Source organism: Barbus barbus (genome assembly GCF_936440315.1).
Source record: "Barbus barbus genome assembly, chromosome: 31".
NCBI classification, from domain to species: Eukaryota; Metazoa; Chordata; class Actinopteri; order Cypriniformes; family Cyprinidae; genus Barbus; species Barbus barbus.
The window spans coordinates 9,340,408-9,358,975 of NC_136759.1; the positions used below are offsets into that span (position 1 = coordinate 9,340,408).

The 18,568-nt window shown below is 37.9% G+C and overlaps 1 protein-coding gene across 1 annotated transcript; it reads left to right on the forward strand.

Moving 5' to 3' along the window:
* Positions 1-1,631: 1,631 nt before the first annotated feature.
* Positions 1,632-15,057, forward strand: LOC306851556 (ankyrin repeat domain-containing protein 13B-like; the record flags this gene model as incomplete). Its single annotated transcript, XM_079387876.1, has 13 exons — positions 1,632-1,736; positions 2,156-2,201; positions 2,944-3,087; positions 3,314-3,536; positions 3,750-3,816; positions 9,358-9,439; positions 10,581-10,645; positions 10,774-10,904; positions 11,899-12,056; positions 13,000-13,176; positions 13,460-13,623; positions 14,080-14,156; positions 14,862-15,057. Exons 1-13 carry the CDS (start codon positions 1,647-1,649, stop codon positions 15,055-15,057), a joined length of 1,620 nt encoding a protein of 539 aa, XP_079244002.1. The 5' UTR covers positions 1,632-1,646.
* Positions 15,058-18,568: the final 3,511 nt, after the last annotated feature.

Below are 18,568 nucleotides of genomic sequence, written 5' to 3' on the forward strand. Positions count from 1 at the left end.
AATTAAATAAGTGGGGGGGGGGGGGGGGGGGGAGTAAAATAAATACAATTAAAATAAAAAATATAAACTGTTTTTAACTGAACTTCTAAACATTGATTAACAGAATGGCAGAAATGAATAGTTTTGAGGTCATAGAGGGGGAATGCAATGGGACACAATTCAGATGTTTTTCAAACCTGCATTTGAGCACACTATTTGGCATCTCTGGAGAACGTGTCAACTACTGGGCCACAGCTCTGACAGATCTCTGTTTCAGGGCAGAAACAGAAAATTGTGTTTGTGAAATATTTTACTGCATGAAAGTTCTCAATAAAACAAATCTCTCTGTGTTTTTCAGGTTGATTTAGAAGTGTTGGACCCACGGGGTCGGACTCCTTTGCACCTGGCCGTGACGCTGGGCCATTTAGAGTGCGCCCGTCTGTTAGTCCAGCATGGAGCCGATGTTAGCAAAGAAAACAGAAATGGCTGGACAGGTAATACAACGAAAAAGCCTTTGCATTTTGGGAAGGGATGCAGTAATTCTGGCCAATATGATAAACTGTTAATTATTAACTGATAGTTATTAAGCGATTAACTGATAATTAATGTTTGGGGTCGGTACGATTTGTTTATTTATGAAAAGATGCATTAAACTGATCAAAAGTGACAGTGAGAACATTTAAATGATACTAGGAATCGTAAAGAAATATTACAGTTTCTTTGAATATTGATAATAATAATAAATGTTTCTTGGGCAGCAAATCAGTATATTAGAATGAATTCTGAAGGATTATGTGACACTGAAGACTGGCGTAATGATGCTGAAAATTCAGCTTTGCCATTACAGAAATAAATTGCATTTTAAAATATATTAACACAGAGAACAGTTCTTTTAATTGGCAATAATATTTCAATATTGACAGTTGATAACTGATAATTAAAGTTCTATTATTTTGTCTAAATAAATTCCAAAAACTAAAATCAGTCATTTTACTACACTGAATTTGTCACGGTTGCTGTCCAGGAAGACAGGAGAATGAGGAGTTCCAAAATATAGTATCCTTTAATAAAGTGAACTGAATGAAACAGCGGATATACAGCTTAAAAACGTAACTTTAAGACAAGACAGGGATAAAGACTAAACTGAATGCTTATAAAGGAAACGGAAACAATGGAGCAAACTAGATAATTAATTAACACAGGTGACAGGACTAAAATGATGATTACGAATTAACTAAATCAGAACAGGAACTACCAAATAAGGTCAAAACGGAACTGAACAGAAACAGACACGTAACAGAATTGTTGTAGAAATTATTTTCACTCAGAAATTGTTAGTAAATTTCACAAATTCATTGATTAAATGTGAAATAAAATGCAGAAATAGTATTTTCTTGTAAAACATACTCCAATTATCTTTTTTATTTACAACGTAGTTACAGTATGCAGGTAAATTTCAGCATCCTAACATTATAGTGCATTGTATGAAATTATTATTATTTTTTTCATTTATTCATTTATCGGTATTTAGCTCTTTAAGTGAGCATTAGATGACGACAAAGCAATTCTAAATGTAAATATATCACACATCCCTAATTTCAGTATCAATTTAACCTTTACCTTCTGTTCCAGTGTTGCAGGAGGCCATCAGCTCACGTAACCCAGAAATGGTGCGGCTGGTGCTGCGTTACCGTGACTACCAGCGCACCACCAAGCGACTGGCAGGGATTCCACGCCTGCTAGAGAGACTCCGACAGGTCAGCCCCAGATGTGCCTTAATAAACCCCGAACCTGCTAATGACAAAACAACAAGTCACCAGCTTAACAAACAGCATCTTAACAACCACCTGCTGCCTGCACACCTGAGCCCTTCATTCCAGTAGATTCATGCATACACATACACAAGCAAACAGGTTTACAGGAAACTGCTGGGTCTACGGCATTGCTTGTTTTGCGAGACCCCTCTTTTCCCAGGTTTCTTAAACCCTGGGCACCCTGTAGCTCTTTTCCTTTTGTTTATGATGGATGTGTGAGCTCTCTTGTTCTCCCCGTTCCTCATCTCTCAGGGAGTTTTATTATTCATGTGTTTCGCTGCAGAGCGATCTGTCTTGCGCTTTCGGCCTCCCGCTATACACTCACATTCATTCTAACCTTCTCTGTCCCTCTTGTCTTTCAGGCACAGGACTTTTACGTGGAAATGAAATGGGAGTTTACGAGTTGGGGTAGGTGCCGCATGTACGCATATGATGGTATCAAATTTTCATGTTGCGATAATTGCTGAAGCTTTTATCGTGGTATACAGTCTTATTACGATATTGGAAAAAAGTTACAAAAAGTGTTGTCATAACAGGTTTAATAACTTTTTTTAATATAACAAAATTAACTGCACTTTTAAATTATGTATATATAAACACACACACATACAATATATATTTTGAAAATATTTACATGTATATATTTATATTCATATAATTTATATTATATATAAATATTTAATATATATAAACGTAACATATATTCCTAAATATATACATGCATGGGTGTGTATTTATATGTACATAATAAATATACACAGTACACACACAGTTACTATTCTTACAGATGTTCATGTTAGTTCAGGTTCATTAAATAGTACATTTACAACTTTTGATTTTAATAACGTTATTACATGTTGAAATGAACTAAGATTAATAAAGGCTATAGAAGAATCTTTCATTGGCAGTTTATGTTAACTAATGAATTAACTAATGTTAAATAATGGAGACTTAATGTAAAGTGTGACTGAACAATAAAGAATCAAAACAATTTAAAAAAATATCAAGGGCATTGTGTCGTGATATATCGTATTACTGAATATTGGCACATGTCTAGCCATAACGATGTGTAAATGGCATGTTTGGACAGTGACTTCCTCTGTCCACATCCTCATGTCCTGCTATTGTTGAACTCTCCCTCAATTTCCAGTTCCGCTCGTGTCTCGTATCTGTCCGAGTGACACATATCGGGTATGGAAGAGCGGCCAGTGTGTGCGGGTGGACACGACGCTCATGGGATTTGAGCAAATGACCTGGCAAAGAGGCAATCGCAGCTTCATATTCAGGGGTCAAGGTGCGTGCGATGGCTTTTTCCCTGCACTGAACGACCTTTATTTTTCTCCGCCTGCTGCCTTCATATCAGATTTGGGTTTGATCTCTGCTTTTGTTCTCGATGCCACTTCTCGCTTAGTGTTCTTTCAAACAAGCAGTCATTGGCATGGAAACAACCTCAGTCTCTCTTTGCCACAGTCTCTAATTGGCTTCCACCCGTTCGGTCTCTCTCTCCACCTGTCATTCAGACTCTAGCGCCATGGTAATGGAAGTCGATCATGACAGACAGCTGGTGTTTTGTGAGACGCTGCCGTGCCTCTCTTCCTCTCCTGCCTCGCCCTCCACCAGGCCGTGCACAAACGCTTTGAGCGTTCTGGGGGCGCTGCAGCCCAGCGACGAACAGGTGGCGGCCCGTCTATCCGCTCCCGTGGTGGCGACACAGCTGGACACAAGGAACATCTCCTTTGAGAGGTGAGCACTTAATAACAATTGGCAAGTCATTGTCGCAAATTAAAATGTTTAAGAGCAAGGGCATCGTAACCCTTTATTGATGCTTTACTGTGAAGCCGAGAGTGTGAGCAAGCATGTTTGGGCTAAGCATCATCATAAAATGTGTGATATTGTACTCACCTCCGTTTGTACGGCATGTTGGCAACCTGGTTACGTGCCCGAATGTCTCTGCAGGAATAAAACGGGCATTCTTGGCTGGCGTAGTGAGAAAACGGAGGTGGTGAATGGGTACGAAGCAAAGGTACGGCTTATGTCACAATACAACAGTCAGTAGAGTCCAAACGTCTGAGACCATATTGAAAATTTGGGTTTAAAACTTTTCACTAAAAGTTATGCAGATAATACAATTTATAATGAGATATATTAAATAAGAAGAATGCAAAATAGATGGATTTTCAGACTTTTTAATGGTTTAAAATCGCTTTAATGTTCAAATTGGCAAGGTGTACAGTCGTGGTCAGAATTATTGGCACCCTTGGTAAATATGATCAAAGAAGGATGTGAAAATTAATCTGCATTGTTAATCCTTTTGATCTTTTATTTAAAAAATTCACAAAAATCTAACTTTTCATTGGAGAATAAGAATTTAAAATGGGAGGAAATATCATTATGAAATAAATGTTTTTCTCTAATACACATTGGCCACAATTAACGGCACCCTTTTATTCAATACTTTTTGAAACCTCCATTTGCCAGTTTAACAGCTCTAAATTTTCTCCTATTATGCCTGATGAGGTTAGAGAACACCTGACAAGAGATCAGGGACCGTTCCTTTATCCAGAATCACTCCAGATCCTTCAGTTTCACAGCTCCATGACGGTGCTTCTTCTCTTCAGTTCACCTCACTCATTTTCTACAGGGTTCAGGTCAGAGGACTGCAAATGGCCATAGCAGAAGCTTGGTTTTGTGCCCAGTGACCCATTTTTGTGTTGTTTTTGAGGTTTGTGTTTGGATTATTGTCCGGTTGGAAGATCCAAACATGGCCCATTATAAGATTTCTAACAGAGTCAGTCACTTGTTGATTTTTTATATTTGATAGAATCCATGATGCCATGTGTCTAAACAAGATGTCCAGGACCTCCAGCAGAAATATAGGCCCACAACATAAAAAATACAGCAGTATATTTCATTGTACACATGGGGTACTTTTTTATCCCTGTGTGCACCGAACCCATTTTGAGTGTTTGCTGCTAAAAAGCAAATTTTTTTTGTTTCATCTGAACATAGAAGCTAGTCCCATTTGAAGTTCCAGTCGTGTCTGATAACTGAATATGCTGGAGTTTGTTTTTGGATGAGAGAGGAGAATTTTTCTTGAAACCATCCCGAACAACATGTGGTGATGTAAGGGCTGTTTGACAATTTTTTTTTAAGGTTTTCTGACCCCGAAACTCAAACTTTCTCTACAATTCTCCAGCTGTGGTCCTTGAAGTGTCTTTGGCCACTCAAGTTCTCCTCCTCACCATGCATTAGGACGATATAGACAAACGTCCTCTTCCAGGCAGATTCATAACATTTTCTGTTGATTTGAAAATATTAATGATTGCCCTGATGGTGGAAATGGGAATTTTCACTGCTCTAGCTCTTTTCTTAACGCCACTTCACTAATTTGTGAAGCTCAATTATCTTTTTCCCTCCTATTTGTATTTTTGTGAAACAGGAAGCCATGGCTGGATAATTTCATGTTCATAATCCCCCTGGAGTGCTCAAAATTGTAAATATGAATGGGAATATACTTCAGAGATGTTTTACTCATAAGAATTTCTAGGGGTACCAATAATTGTGTCCAATGTGTATTTGAGAAAAACATTTATTTCATAACGAGATTTTCCCCCATTTTCAATTGTTTTAATTCAATGAAAGGTTAGATTTTTTGTGATTTTTTTAAATAATAGATCAAAAGGATTAATAATGCAGGTTTATTTTCAGAGCCTTCTTTGATCATATTTACCAAGGGTCCCAATAATTCAGACCAGGACTGTATTTGTCTGTTCAAGAGCAAGAAGAAGCAAAATAGAACTTAATTCTGGGCTTGCGTGTTATATACACAGAACCTAGCTTGTGAGTACTGAACTGAGTTCTTTTGCGTCTTCTTGCACTTGAAAGCTTTAAAATCGCTTGAATGTTTAAACTGGACAGGACTTTAATACATGTGCAAATGATAAACATTTGTCACAACATGCAGCAATGACCGATCGGGCAGTCCATCAACTGTCCCATGCATATTTCATGCTGGCCCCGTTCAGCAGGTTAAAATCGCTGCGGCCCCCCAACAGCCTTGGACCCCCATAATCGTCACCACCTTTCACCCCACTATCTACGGCCCTGCCTACTTTACCTGCATACATACAGCACACTCACGTAAGGCAATATATAATATTTAGCAAATCTCTGTTGTGTGATTCTTTAGGCCTATATCGGCGCAAAATGTAAGCTGTATTATCACACAGCTTTATATATAAAGTTGGATTTATATTACATTCAACTTTATCCACATATACACCGTGCACTCATGTAAAGTGATATAGTATATATATAGCAAATATCAACTGCTTATTTTTTTGTCTCAATATGTAACTACACTCACCTAAAGGATTATTAGGAACACCATACTAATACTGTGTTTGACCCCCTTTCGCCTTCAGAACTGCCTTAATTCTACGTGGCATTGATTCAACAAGGTGCTGAAAGCATTCTTTAGAAATGTTGGCCCATATTGATAGGATAGCATCTTGCAGTTGATGGAGATTTGTGGGATGCACATCCAGGGCACGAAGCTCCCGTTTCACCACATCCCAAAGATGCTCTATTGGGTTGAGATCTGGTGACTGTGGGGGCCATTTTAGTACAGTGAACTCATTGTCATGTTCAAGAAACCAATTTGAAATGATTCGAGCTTTGTGACATGGTGCATTATCCTGCTGGAAGTAGCCATCAAAGGATGGGTACATGGTGGTCATAAAGGGATGGACATGGTCAGAAACAATGCTCAGGTAGGCCGTGGCATTTAAACGATGCCCAATTGGCACTAAGGGGCCTAAAGTGTGCCAAGAAAACATCCCCCACACCATTACACCACCACCACCAGCCTGCACAGTGGTAACAAGGCATGATGGATCCATGTTCTCATTCTGTTTACGCCAAATTCTGACTCTACCATCTGAATGTCTCAACAGAAATCGAGACTCATCAGACCAGGCAACATTTTTCCAGTCTTCAACCGTCCAATTTTGGTGAGCTCGTGCAAATTGTAGCCTCTTTTTCCTATTTGTAGTGGAGATGAGTGGTACCCAGTGGGGTCTTCTGCTGTTGTAGCCCATCCGCCTCAAGGTTGTGCGTGTTGTGGCTTCACAAATGCTTTGCTGCATACCTCGGTTGTAACGAGTGGTTATTTCAGTCAAAGTTGCTCTTCTATCAGCTTGAATCAGTCGGCCCATTCTCCTCTGACCTCTAGCATCAACAAGGCATTTTCGCCCACAGGACTGCCGCATACTGGATGTTTTTCCCTTTTCACACCATTCTTTGTAAACCCTAGAAATGGTTGTGCGTGAAAATCCCAGTAACTGAGCAGATTGTGAAATACTCAGACCGGCCCGTCTGGCACCAACAACCATGCCACGCTCAAAATTGCTTAAATCCTTTCTTTCCCATTCTGACATTCAGTTTGGAGTTCAGGAGATTGTCTTGACCAGGACCACACCCCTAAATGCATTGAAGCAACTGCCATGTGATTGGTTGATTAGATAATTGCATTAATGAGAAATTGAACAGGTGTTCCTAATAATCCTTTAGGTGAGTGTATGTTATCGCACAGCTCTTTATATAATGTTGGATATATGTCCATCCTTATCCTCATACTTGCATGGAGCGATATATACTATATAGCATATCTCAACTGCTTGATATCTTGCATTATTGCAAAATGTAAACTATATTATCACCCAGCTCTAATCTATAAGGCATTGAGATATTAAAGGGGTCATATGATGCGATTTCAAGTTTTCCTTTCTCTTTGGAGTGTTACAAGCTGATTGTGCATAGATAAGATCCATGAAGTTGCAAAGACTAAAGTCTCAAAACCAAAGAGATATTCTTTATCAAAGTTAAGACTCTGCCACGCCCCCCTAAAATGGCTCGTTCAAACACGCCCCCACATCTTGACGTCAAGATGTGGAAATATTTGCATAATGCAGCCCAAATGTTCACGCAAAGAAAGAAGGCGTGGTTTCAGTAACCGCAGTAGTGTTGATGAAGTCATGACAGGGAGACACAGTGTGTTTCTAGGTGAAAGCAAAAGCACTTTATTTGTAGATGCATTTAGGAATCATTAAGATTACTTACAACAGAACAGCAACACATTTTATGGACGACCGTTTCGTGAACCTAAGAAAGGAGGTAATTCTGACTTTGCTATGACAATCTGGCGCTTCTGAATCAGCGCCATAATCTGTTTTGTTATTAGTTTAAGTATTTACTATTGACTGTTTAAATGCGGAATTTTGCGCGTCGTGTGTGTGTGTGTGTGTGAGAGAGGGAGAAATGGTCACACAATCGTGGCTTGTGTGCAAACACATACGAGCATCATCACTGTGTCTGTCACGCGACTCTGTTCTCCTCATGGGCTTGAACTGATGGTAAAACTAAGGACATTATTTACTGTCTTTACTATAATTTTGAAAGCTGAAGCTCGCGATTATGGAAAGGGGTGTTACATTTCCGACACGGCTTGTGATGTTTGGCCAATCACAATGCACTGTGTCAACTGGCCAATCAAAGCAGACTGCACTTGTCGGAAGGAGGAACTTTGTAGAAAATGATGCGTTTGAGAGAGGCGGGGCATAGAGGACCTACAATAATGTACAGTATTTGAAAAATAATGTTTTTTGAACATTAAAACATGTCAACATATTCTATTACACCAAATACACAAAATAATGATATTTAAAAAAGCATCATATGACACCTTTAAGATATTATAAACATTAACATCACAATTTTCTATAAAGCTGCTTTGAAACAATATGTATTGTGAAACGCACTCTACAAATGAATTTGATTTCACTTTTATATGTACGAACAGGCATGGAAGAATTAAATTAAGAATCACTTCAGAATTCTGTAAAAGATGCACTGATGCATGACAAAGGAAATTAAACACAGATGATAAAGCTTTTTCAAGTTGAATGTCTTTATTTATCTTGACAGTTATCCTTGGCTAATAGGAAGGCTGTTAAAGTATGTGTTAATTAGCTGGCAAATTGACAAATCCAACTATGGGTAAAGGCTTGGCTCATGAATATTAATTAAGATACTTAACTGGACACTCCTGGAAGGTTACCAAGCAACGACTCTGTGACCCAATTAATATTCATGCACTTATGCCTTGATTTGCACAGTGTTACACAGTTGCACACTTTTTCATCTGTTTACCTGATTGGAAAGGAACCAATTGCTGTGAAATAATTTTCGGTTACATCTGTTATATACTGGAAGAGAGGCGACATGACAACACTAGACCGCTCCCGTTTCAACCGGCTAAACTGTCTACAACAATCATGTAGAGGGAGTTTTAGATGCAATATGAGCATTTCACTGTAATGCTCAGAAAATTCTAACACTGCTTTAAGGTTCTCCATAATTTGAAATGTCAAGAAGACATGAACAGCATTTCTCGTGTGGGATGAGTGAGTGTTGTATTTCTATCAGGGATATAATGTGGCAGAGTAACAAACAAATTATAAAAACAAGAGTGAACTAAACTCACGTTCTCATGTCTTTGCTTCAGGTTTTCTGTGCTTCTAACGTTGAGCTGATCACACGAACACGTACTGACCATCTCACTGACCAGCACAAAACAAAACCCAAAGGTACGGTTCACTGATGGACTGACCAGTTTGTGTCTCAAATCAAAATCTTTACATGCTCACATTGACATTGAGATATATTTTTTTTAAGTTTCAATCGCACATTGAAAATTATAATTTAAAAAATAAATATTATATGCAGATTTGGTAAGTCTTACTGGCTATTGAAATAAGGCAAAGATTGTACTATTACTATAATTAAGGTCCTATTACTTTTTAACATAATATTGTAAGAATACATTGTCATTGTTTTTTATTATTTTTAAATTTTTATTAATTTATTTTTATTATTATTATTAATTTGGCTAATGTACCTAATTGTTGTGTATATTTACTCTTAGAATTTCGGTACAATTTATCTGTAAGCAAATGCTGAAACTAATGCAATAAACTCTAAATATAAAAAAAGACAATTATTTTCTTAAATCAAAACACTACTGTGCAAATATTTGGGGTCAATAAGATATTTTAAAAATATATTACTACTTTTATCCAGAAAGAATACATTAAATTGATTAAAAGTGACATTAAAGACATGTATTATGTTACAAAAGATTCTTATTTCCAATAAATCTTCTCAATATTCTATAGAATGTTTAAACTTTCATCAAAGAACCCTGAAAAAAGTGCGTCATGGATTCCACAAACATATTAATCAGCACAACAACAGTTTTCAACACTGATAATAATAAGAAATGTTTCTGAGGGATCATTTGACACTAATTTTAGACTAATGGCAGCTGAAAATTCAGCTTTGCATCACAGATTTAAAATATATTCAAATAGAAAACAGTTATTTTAAATTGTAATGATATCTAATGATATTACTGTTTTTAGTGCTTTTTATCAAATAAATGCAGCATAAGGATTAAAACAATGCAGATTTAAGGACAAAAATACAGATAAATAAATTTTTAAAACTCATGTGCTATTTATTTATTTATTTTCAAAAAAACAATGAGCGTGTGTATTGGTGGGCATGCCGTAGTGAATATGATGATTCAGTATTTCTATGCCCACTCAAATTATTCCCAAATAAACAGCGTCTTTGTCTTGTCTATGGTTACTGTGATGTAATACAAATCCTAGGGATTGTGCACATCTTCTGTAATGTGACCTGCTGTGTGTTGTGCTTTTGTCTCAGGCGGCAAGACTCCTCTGCAATCCTTCCTGGGTATCGCTGAACAGCACATGGGGCCTAACAACGGAGTGAGTGAACGGAGCCTGTCAAGAATTTGTTCTTTTATCATTAAGACATCTAAAGTGCTTTTCTAGTATTTTGTCACTTCTGTAGCCTCAAAATAAAGTGTGTGTATATGTTTATATGCGTTTTATAGCACACTATGGTGACTCAGATATCATGCCCTGCAACAAACCCTTTGGCCGTGACAGCAGAGGAGTACTTTAATCCCAACATGACTCAGAGAGACGTTGGTCATCCCTGTCACCTCACCACCAAAACACAAAGGTAGTGTATCAGTCTAACACTGCTTTCATTTTCATTTTGAGACACATTTGAAATAAAATGGTTCTTTCATATTTCTATGCAGTTTGTATCACGTGCTGAGTGGCTGCTTATTGTAAAAAGAGTTCACAATCTGAATTATGACCTTTCCCGTCCCATTTCACTCTCCCCTCTCTATTCGTTTCTTGTTTCTCCTCAAAGAGTCTTATCAAAATAAATAATAACCATGTAACCAAATAATAATGGTACTTAACCATAAAAAAACATTAATGATGAGATGTGTTGTGCTGCTCTTCAAATAGTTTTCTGATGCTACCTTCAAGTGCACCTGGGAAGTTTTCAAGTAAGAAACATAACACGGATGTAGCCTAAAGAAAAAAAATTATATTGTGAATGATAAATCCAAATAACTATATCTGAATTTAATATTATGAAAATGTATACGTGGTATCAAAACTAAATGTTTATCACTTAAATAAGACTTTGCTTTGTCATTATGTGCAGAACTCGTATTATTTTCAACTCTAGTGTTGTTATATCGTTAACTAAAACTGTTAAAACCGTTTTCAGTAATTGAAATAAAGCTGACATAAAATATAAATATTAGATTAGATTAAATGAAAATTGCTTTGGCAGCCAACTGAAGTAAATAAGCTGAAATATTAAAATTATTCAGATGAAAAACTATAGAAATATATCTATATACAGAAATATATTACATATCATACAAACTAATAAAAATGACAAAAGCACTTTACAAATGTACTTAAAAATTAAAATGAAAACTGAGAATATACAAATAAAAGCTAATTCAAAATATACATAAATACTATAATAGTATACAAAAAATACTACATAAAAACACAGCTCCACTTGAAAGGCATAAGAGATTACGTTGCTTTTTTTCTGGACACCAATTGGCATGTGAAACAAAACTGCTAAGACTGTATGAGGTCAAACAGGTGTCTTATTTGTACAGTATGTTTTTTTTCCCCAGGTTCAAAGCCAAGCTGTGGTTGTGTGAATCACATCCTTTATCTCTGTCGGAGCAGGTGGCTCCTATCATTGACCTCATGGCCATCTCCAACGCACTGTTCGCCAAGCTTAGGGACTTCATCACCTTGCGCTTGCCTCCTGGCTTCCCCATCAAAATAGGTAAGAGAGGAAAAGAAACTACTGAGAAGGAACATACTATGTGTTTAAAAAATGTTAAATTGCCAGATTTAACATTTTTCAGTAAATTTGTCTCCAAAGTATGGCTAGATTACAGCCACACAGATTTTTAAAAGAAAAGTTCACCCAAAAATCACCCTCAGGCCATCCAAGATGTAGATGATTTTGTTTCTCCATCAGAACAGATTTGGAGAAATTTAGCATTATATCACTTGCTCACCAATGGATCCTCTGCAGTCAATGGGTGCCATCAGAATGAGAGTCCAAACAGCTGATAAAAACTTGACAGTAATTCACATGACTCCAGTGCATCAATAAATGATTTGTGAAATGAAAAGCTGCATGTTTGTTAGAACAAATCCATTATTAAGTGTTTCTTTTGGTTAAAATATGAATCCTCTATCGATAATATTGCTTTGAAAAAGTTGCCTCATCTGAATCAGGAGAGAAATATGCACAGATCAAGCACTGTTTACAAGCAAAATCAGTCCAAAACAGTTCTAAACAAATACGTGGGAGGATTTTGATGTGAAAGGATGTGAGATGGACTTTTTCACTGGAAGTGTTACTATGGATTATGGACTAGTATTTTGACCAAAAGCAAAGTTAAAATGCCTTAATGATGGATTTGTTTTTTATAAACAGCTTTTCACTTCACAAGACATTAATTGATGGACTGGAGTTGTATGGATTACTGTGATGTTTTTATCAGCTGTTTGGACTCTCATTCCGACGGCACCCAATCACTGCAGAGGATCCATTGGTGAGCAATCAATGCTATATTTCTCAAACATGTTCTGATGAAGAAACAAACCCATCTACATCTTGGATGGCCTGAAGGTGAGTAATTTGTCAGCAATTTTTTTTTTTTTTGTGAACTATTCCTTAACTATCGGGCTAATGCAACAATACCATCTCACCACAGAAATTCCCATCTACCACATCCTTAATGCTCGCATCACCTTTGGGAACCTAAATGGTTGTGAAGAGGGTGGTTTGCCCCGAGTGGATGGAGAAGGGGACGGACAGAAGGACAGCCCCAGGACGGAGACACCATCTCCAGGCAGTGACTCTTCCAGCATGTCCAGCTCCAGCTCCACAAGTAAGAATCAACCTGCCTTTAACCTGCAGGGAAATGTAACTGTTAGAAACTATTTAAGATGATGATCAGCTTGAAAAATATGGCGTTACAAAGTAATACAGTGTTCAGACAAAGCACTTGCCATTTTTAATGGCCAGAGAGGAATTGATTGGATAAATGTTTAATAATCGCATTCCTTATAGCATTGCCTGTAGTACAGATGTAACTCAGATCTGTTGATCAATACATTTGACTACAGTAATCTGCACTGGGCTTCATGAATGTGTGTTTGTGTATAAATCAGACTCGTGCCGCGGAGGAGAGATCCCACCTTGTGTGTTTGAGGCTCCGCGAGGCTACAGCATTTTAGGAGGAAACCAGAGGGAGAACATTAGAGAAGAGGAAGATGATCTGCTACAGTACGCCATCCAGCAGAGCCTGATAGAGGCTGGATCAGAATATGACCAGGTGTGAGATGCAGTCACACACTTGCATGTTAACAGATACACATCGGTGACGACAAACTACAGAAACATATCTTATTACACCATGTCCTTACCAAGCATGAAACCACATGGCATCAAATAATTTTTCCATCCTTACTGAATCCAAAAATGCTGCATGACATCACAAAATTAGTCAGTCTGAGAATATTTGATACTTAATATGCATAATATATTCAAAGTCCCTATAAGGCAAATTAATAAAAAAATGTCCTACAAAAATACATCGTCCCTGCAGTACCCTACAGCAGCCATATTTCGTGTTATGACAGCTAAGATGCTCCTGGTTAGGACAAAAACCCAGATTAACATGAAAGAGATACAATTAAAATCATTTGTTGTTTTAATGTGTCTCATCTAGTGCATGGAACATGGTCTAAGACTTTTTTACTCATACCTGATCTCTCTGCTTCCCTCACAGGTGACGATCTGGGAGGCTTTGACCAACAGTAAGCCAGGAACACACTCTCTGTCCTGTGACCCCAGCCGTCACGAAAGGTCTGCAGTCAGTATTTCCGCTTCTACCATCTCCTGTAGTCACATCTCAACCACAATAGGCAAAGACAGCGTCATACTCTCATCACATTTACTGGAGCTATTGACACAGGCTTGACTGTCAATACACAGCCTCAGTGAAGCACATAGAAATTCACTAGGGTTTTCATCTCTCTCTCCACACCTTCGTTTGCTCTTCATGGAGTTTTAAAGCAGGCTAAGATGCGCTGTCTGTGGCAGCCGAGATGAATCCAAAACAGTCTTTTTTCACGTCATTATTCTTTAAGGTTTCAGTTTTAGCACAGGACAACCGCATCGATAATCTCTAGTTTGCAAGTGACAAAGACATTAATAATGATAAAAACAAATTCTATTTCAAACTTCATTTGCATCAAAGAAACCACAAAGTTTCCCACAAAAATATTAAGCAGAACAATTGATAAGAAGAAGAAATGTTTCTTGAGAAGAAATTCAGCACATTAGAATGATTTCTGAAGGATCATGTGACACTGAAGCCTGGAGTAATGATGCTGAAAATGTAGCTTTGGCATCACAGAAATGAATTACATTTTAAAATAGATTAAAATGAAAAACAGATATTTTAAATGGTAATAAATCCACACCTAAATTGCTGGTTTTACTGTTGTCAAAAAGTCAATGTTCTGTTAGCAGAGGTCTCAGTCACTGCTTTTCTTCTCCATTACCCAGAACCCCACAGCACAAACCCAGCCCTGTGGAGAGCCCTCGAAGCACACCGACCAATAAGCCACCGCGCAGCTATGACAAGCAGCTGCGTCTAGCCATGGCGCTGTCTGCCCGTGAACAGGAAGAGGCGGAGCTACGTCAAAGACGAGAGGAAGAAGAACTGCAGCGTATCATTCAGCTGTCACTCATGGAGAAGTGACGGGGTTGGTGGGAAGGGGTGGGAGAGCATGTCTAGGGTTCTGGAACCAACTACGTTGGCCATTCCCAAATGCCCCACCCTCTTCTTTCCAAAGAACTGGATAAAATGGGCCGATCTGTGGTCCAGTCTTGAATGAGTCGTTCAGAATCACAGAGAAACCTGTCTCCACTGCAAGTTTACAAACACAAACTACTAAACTCATGGCAATCCACTGACTAATCGGCACCGTTCTGGTCTCTTTAACGTGTGAATGTGCATTTATGACTGAGACAGTCCATACTGCGTACCTTGGCGTAATTTCTAAAAACCATCATCCGAGCACTCGCCCAGAGTTCTTGCATACTCACCAGTAGGTGCGAGTTCTGGGGAAATCTTGCCACTTTTTTACATTATGGAGAACATTAATTTTATTTGCTAATACACATCAGATTCACTGCACTTGGACTGAGGAGCCATGATGTCTCCTAACAGAATGTGTAAGGGCCTTTACACACAAGAGTTCATGCTGCAGCTCCATCGTTCTTGATGGGGATGCTGCATTCACAAAAACAGAAGAAAAACGTAAAGATTTGTGAAAGTGACACTTACATTATACAACCAAAGTTGCTTAATAACACAACTTTTGGTTAATGTTATTTCGTTAATCGCTAAACTTTGAGGATCTCATACAGGAGGGTTTTAAAAAATGTTTTCTGATTTGATTTCAAAGACCAAATTCAGTCCGAGATTCGCAAGCAATTTGTCTCTTCAGACCAATACAAAAAAATGTTTTATTTTCTTTCTGAAAGTAGGTGGAGAATATGCAAAAGTATGGTACAGTAGATTACATACAAAGTCAACGCAAAGACGAGAGGGGGGCGGAATCGGGAAAGGTCCACGAGCCGGGATTCAAACTTGGGACGCCTCTAGTGCAACAGTTCTATTATTTTTATTTGCGTAAGTGATGCAGAAACATCCCGCGAATAATCTAGAGCAAGTAACGCGATGCAAATGTTCACTTTGGTTTTGGTGTGCATACTATTAGAGAAGGTGCACGCTGCAGAGCCAATGGGTGGAGCTTGGCATCCAGCTCCACCTCCCTGGACATAATAGGTGGAGCTTAAAGGTCCAACCACACCCTAACTATAACCCTATCCCTAAACATAACTTGGTCAAGCTCCACCCATTAGGACCACAGAGATGGAGCTGGACTAGGTCATGCTTCACCCATTTGACCCTGCAGTGAGCACCACGTGGCGTTTTATACAACATAGCAGCTCCAGGCACATTACCAAAAGTGTGAATTTTGGTTGGCATATAGTAGCGTGATGGAAAAGAGATTAAAATATCTCTGTTGTATGTATGTATAAATATATATATATATATATATTGCGCAATCCTGTACATAGAATCCTCCACCACACTTTTTCTAGTGTGTAAGCACCCTAAAGTGAATGCCAAACCCTGCGTTATGACAGAAGTTTGGCAGCAACACCCTGTGCACTGTCAATGACATGATTTTTAATTATTAGCCAAAATGTTAATTCAAACACTGGAGAAATTATTGTAATGGTACACTTGACAATTAAGAAGAAGATTGGGTGAAACAAGCCATTTTCAGGTACATGTCGTTTATGACTCTGAATCAAATGCTCATTGCAATATTCATAATGTTGCCCCCCCCCCCCCCATTATTCGCATACAACGCAGCGCGCACTCTACTTCAAATGGTGCTAAGTTGATATTTCATATTGACTCTTGGGTACGTTAATCAGTGTAATTGCCACGACATGCATTCATCTGCCTCTTCAATCACTCGACAACAAGGTTTCTTTCTCTGCCTCCATTCAATGCGTCCATCTACATTACCATCAGAGCTCATTGTCTCATGACTGGAACACCTGCGGTAGCTAATCAAAAATCTTAATTGTGCTTTCATAAGGGGTGCCAGTTCTGGAATAATACATGAAAGGAGGAATCACTCAGAGATAATGCCCTAAGCGAAGACGAAGCAGAAAGTTTTATTGGAGAATCTTAAAATAGATGTTTCTCCTTAGTCAGATTTATTCTGGGCCTGAGTGACGTGCCTTCAGGGTTTGATGTTATCAGGTGAATCTGAAAAACAAATTAGGAAACATGGCCATACTCAACGTCTGAAAAGCTTCAATGCTAAAGCACAAGGGATTAAGCTTCAGTTTTCAAAGGAAACGGATCTGATGAAGGTGTCTGGAGACAAGAGCTCCTAATAAGCACGTAGGTTTGATCTTATGATTGTACGACTCATGAACGCTGGGTTCAGTCTTTAAGAAATGATTGATATTACTCAACGTTTTAGTAAAAAATATTATAAAAGCATTATTTATATTTAACCTTTTTAATTTGACTTTGGTTGATGCTGTGGTTTGTGTGGAGTGCAGCTGTTGTGTTTGGATGTGACTGAAATATATGGTTCACATTTGTAACTGAAAGGCATTAGAGAATAAAGGATATCTAAATTAAAATGAATTTAAGCGTTGGGAATGAGTGTCATTAACTTTGCATATAGCATGGTATTTTCTGAAAATACCTTGAACCACCATGCCATTATTATAGTACAGCTATAGTACTGTTTCATAATACACACACAAGCTTTAATTTTTATTTTCGGATTAAACTTCAGTTAGCTTTATTTTTATTTCATGTTTAATAGCTTAGTTATCAGTGATTAGCAATGCATCACTGAAAACAAGAGACTGCTAAATGACAGAACTACATAATTGTGTTGTGTTCATCACCTAGGCCTGCTAAATATGTATCGTAACATTTAAAAAAATATATATAGGTGAAATTTTCCACCAGGAAGTTCAAACATAATTTGAAATAGATTTTTGTCATTTGCAAAAGGCTTCAAACACCTTCTTTCCCATGATTATTTTGGGACTATCGGGGGAGTGTTTTAAGCATCGCAGTGCCATTTCCAGTATGAATCAGCAGTCTAGAGAAAGCTTTGGCTTTGTGATGAGTCAACCCCAGTGAATAATATTAATCAGTCAGTCGGCGCAGGTACTATATGATGAGAATATTCAAACATAATAGCCACTGGTCCCAGTTGGAGTTAAAAATTGACTCTTGTGAAACAGACTATGCTTATTCTTTCATTACTTTCACTAATAACATCAAGCCTGTCCTCATAAGCAAACGGTCACAAAGGGATGTTACAACTTATTTTAAAAGCCTTTGACAGCTTTTGGTAAAAGGATTTCATAATATGGCATGGTTAAACATTATGAACCTCATTTCAAAATAACTTAAATTACAAGAAAAAGCTAAATGTTACAAAAATGCTTAAAGGCTCACATGTAGTGCACTTACAGCAATCCCCAAACACAACCACAGCATAATGCAGTACTGCTTCTCACCACATCGTGGCGCTAATGTTTAAACAGAACTGAAAGAGAGCAGGGTAAACCGTTCTCTTTAACCAAATTCAGATGACAGTAATAATAAAATTAATAATAATTACCATCACCATCAAAATACTGTGTAAAATTTT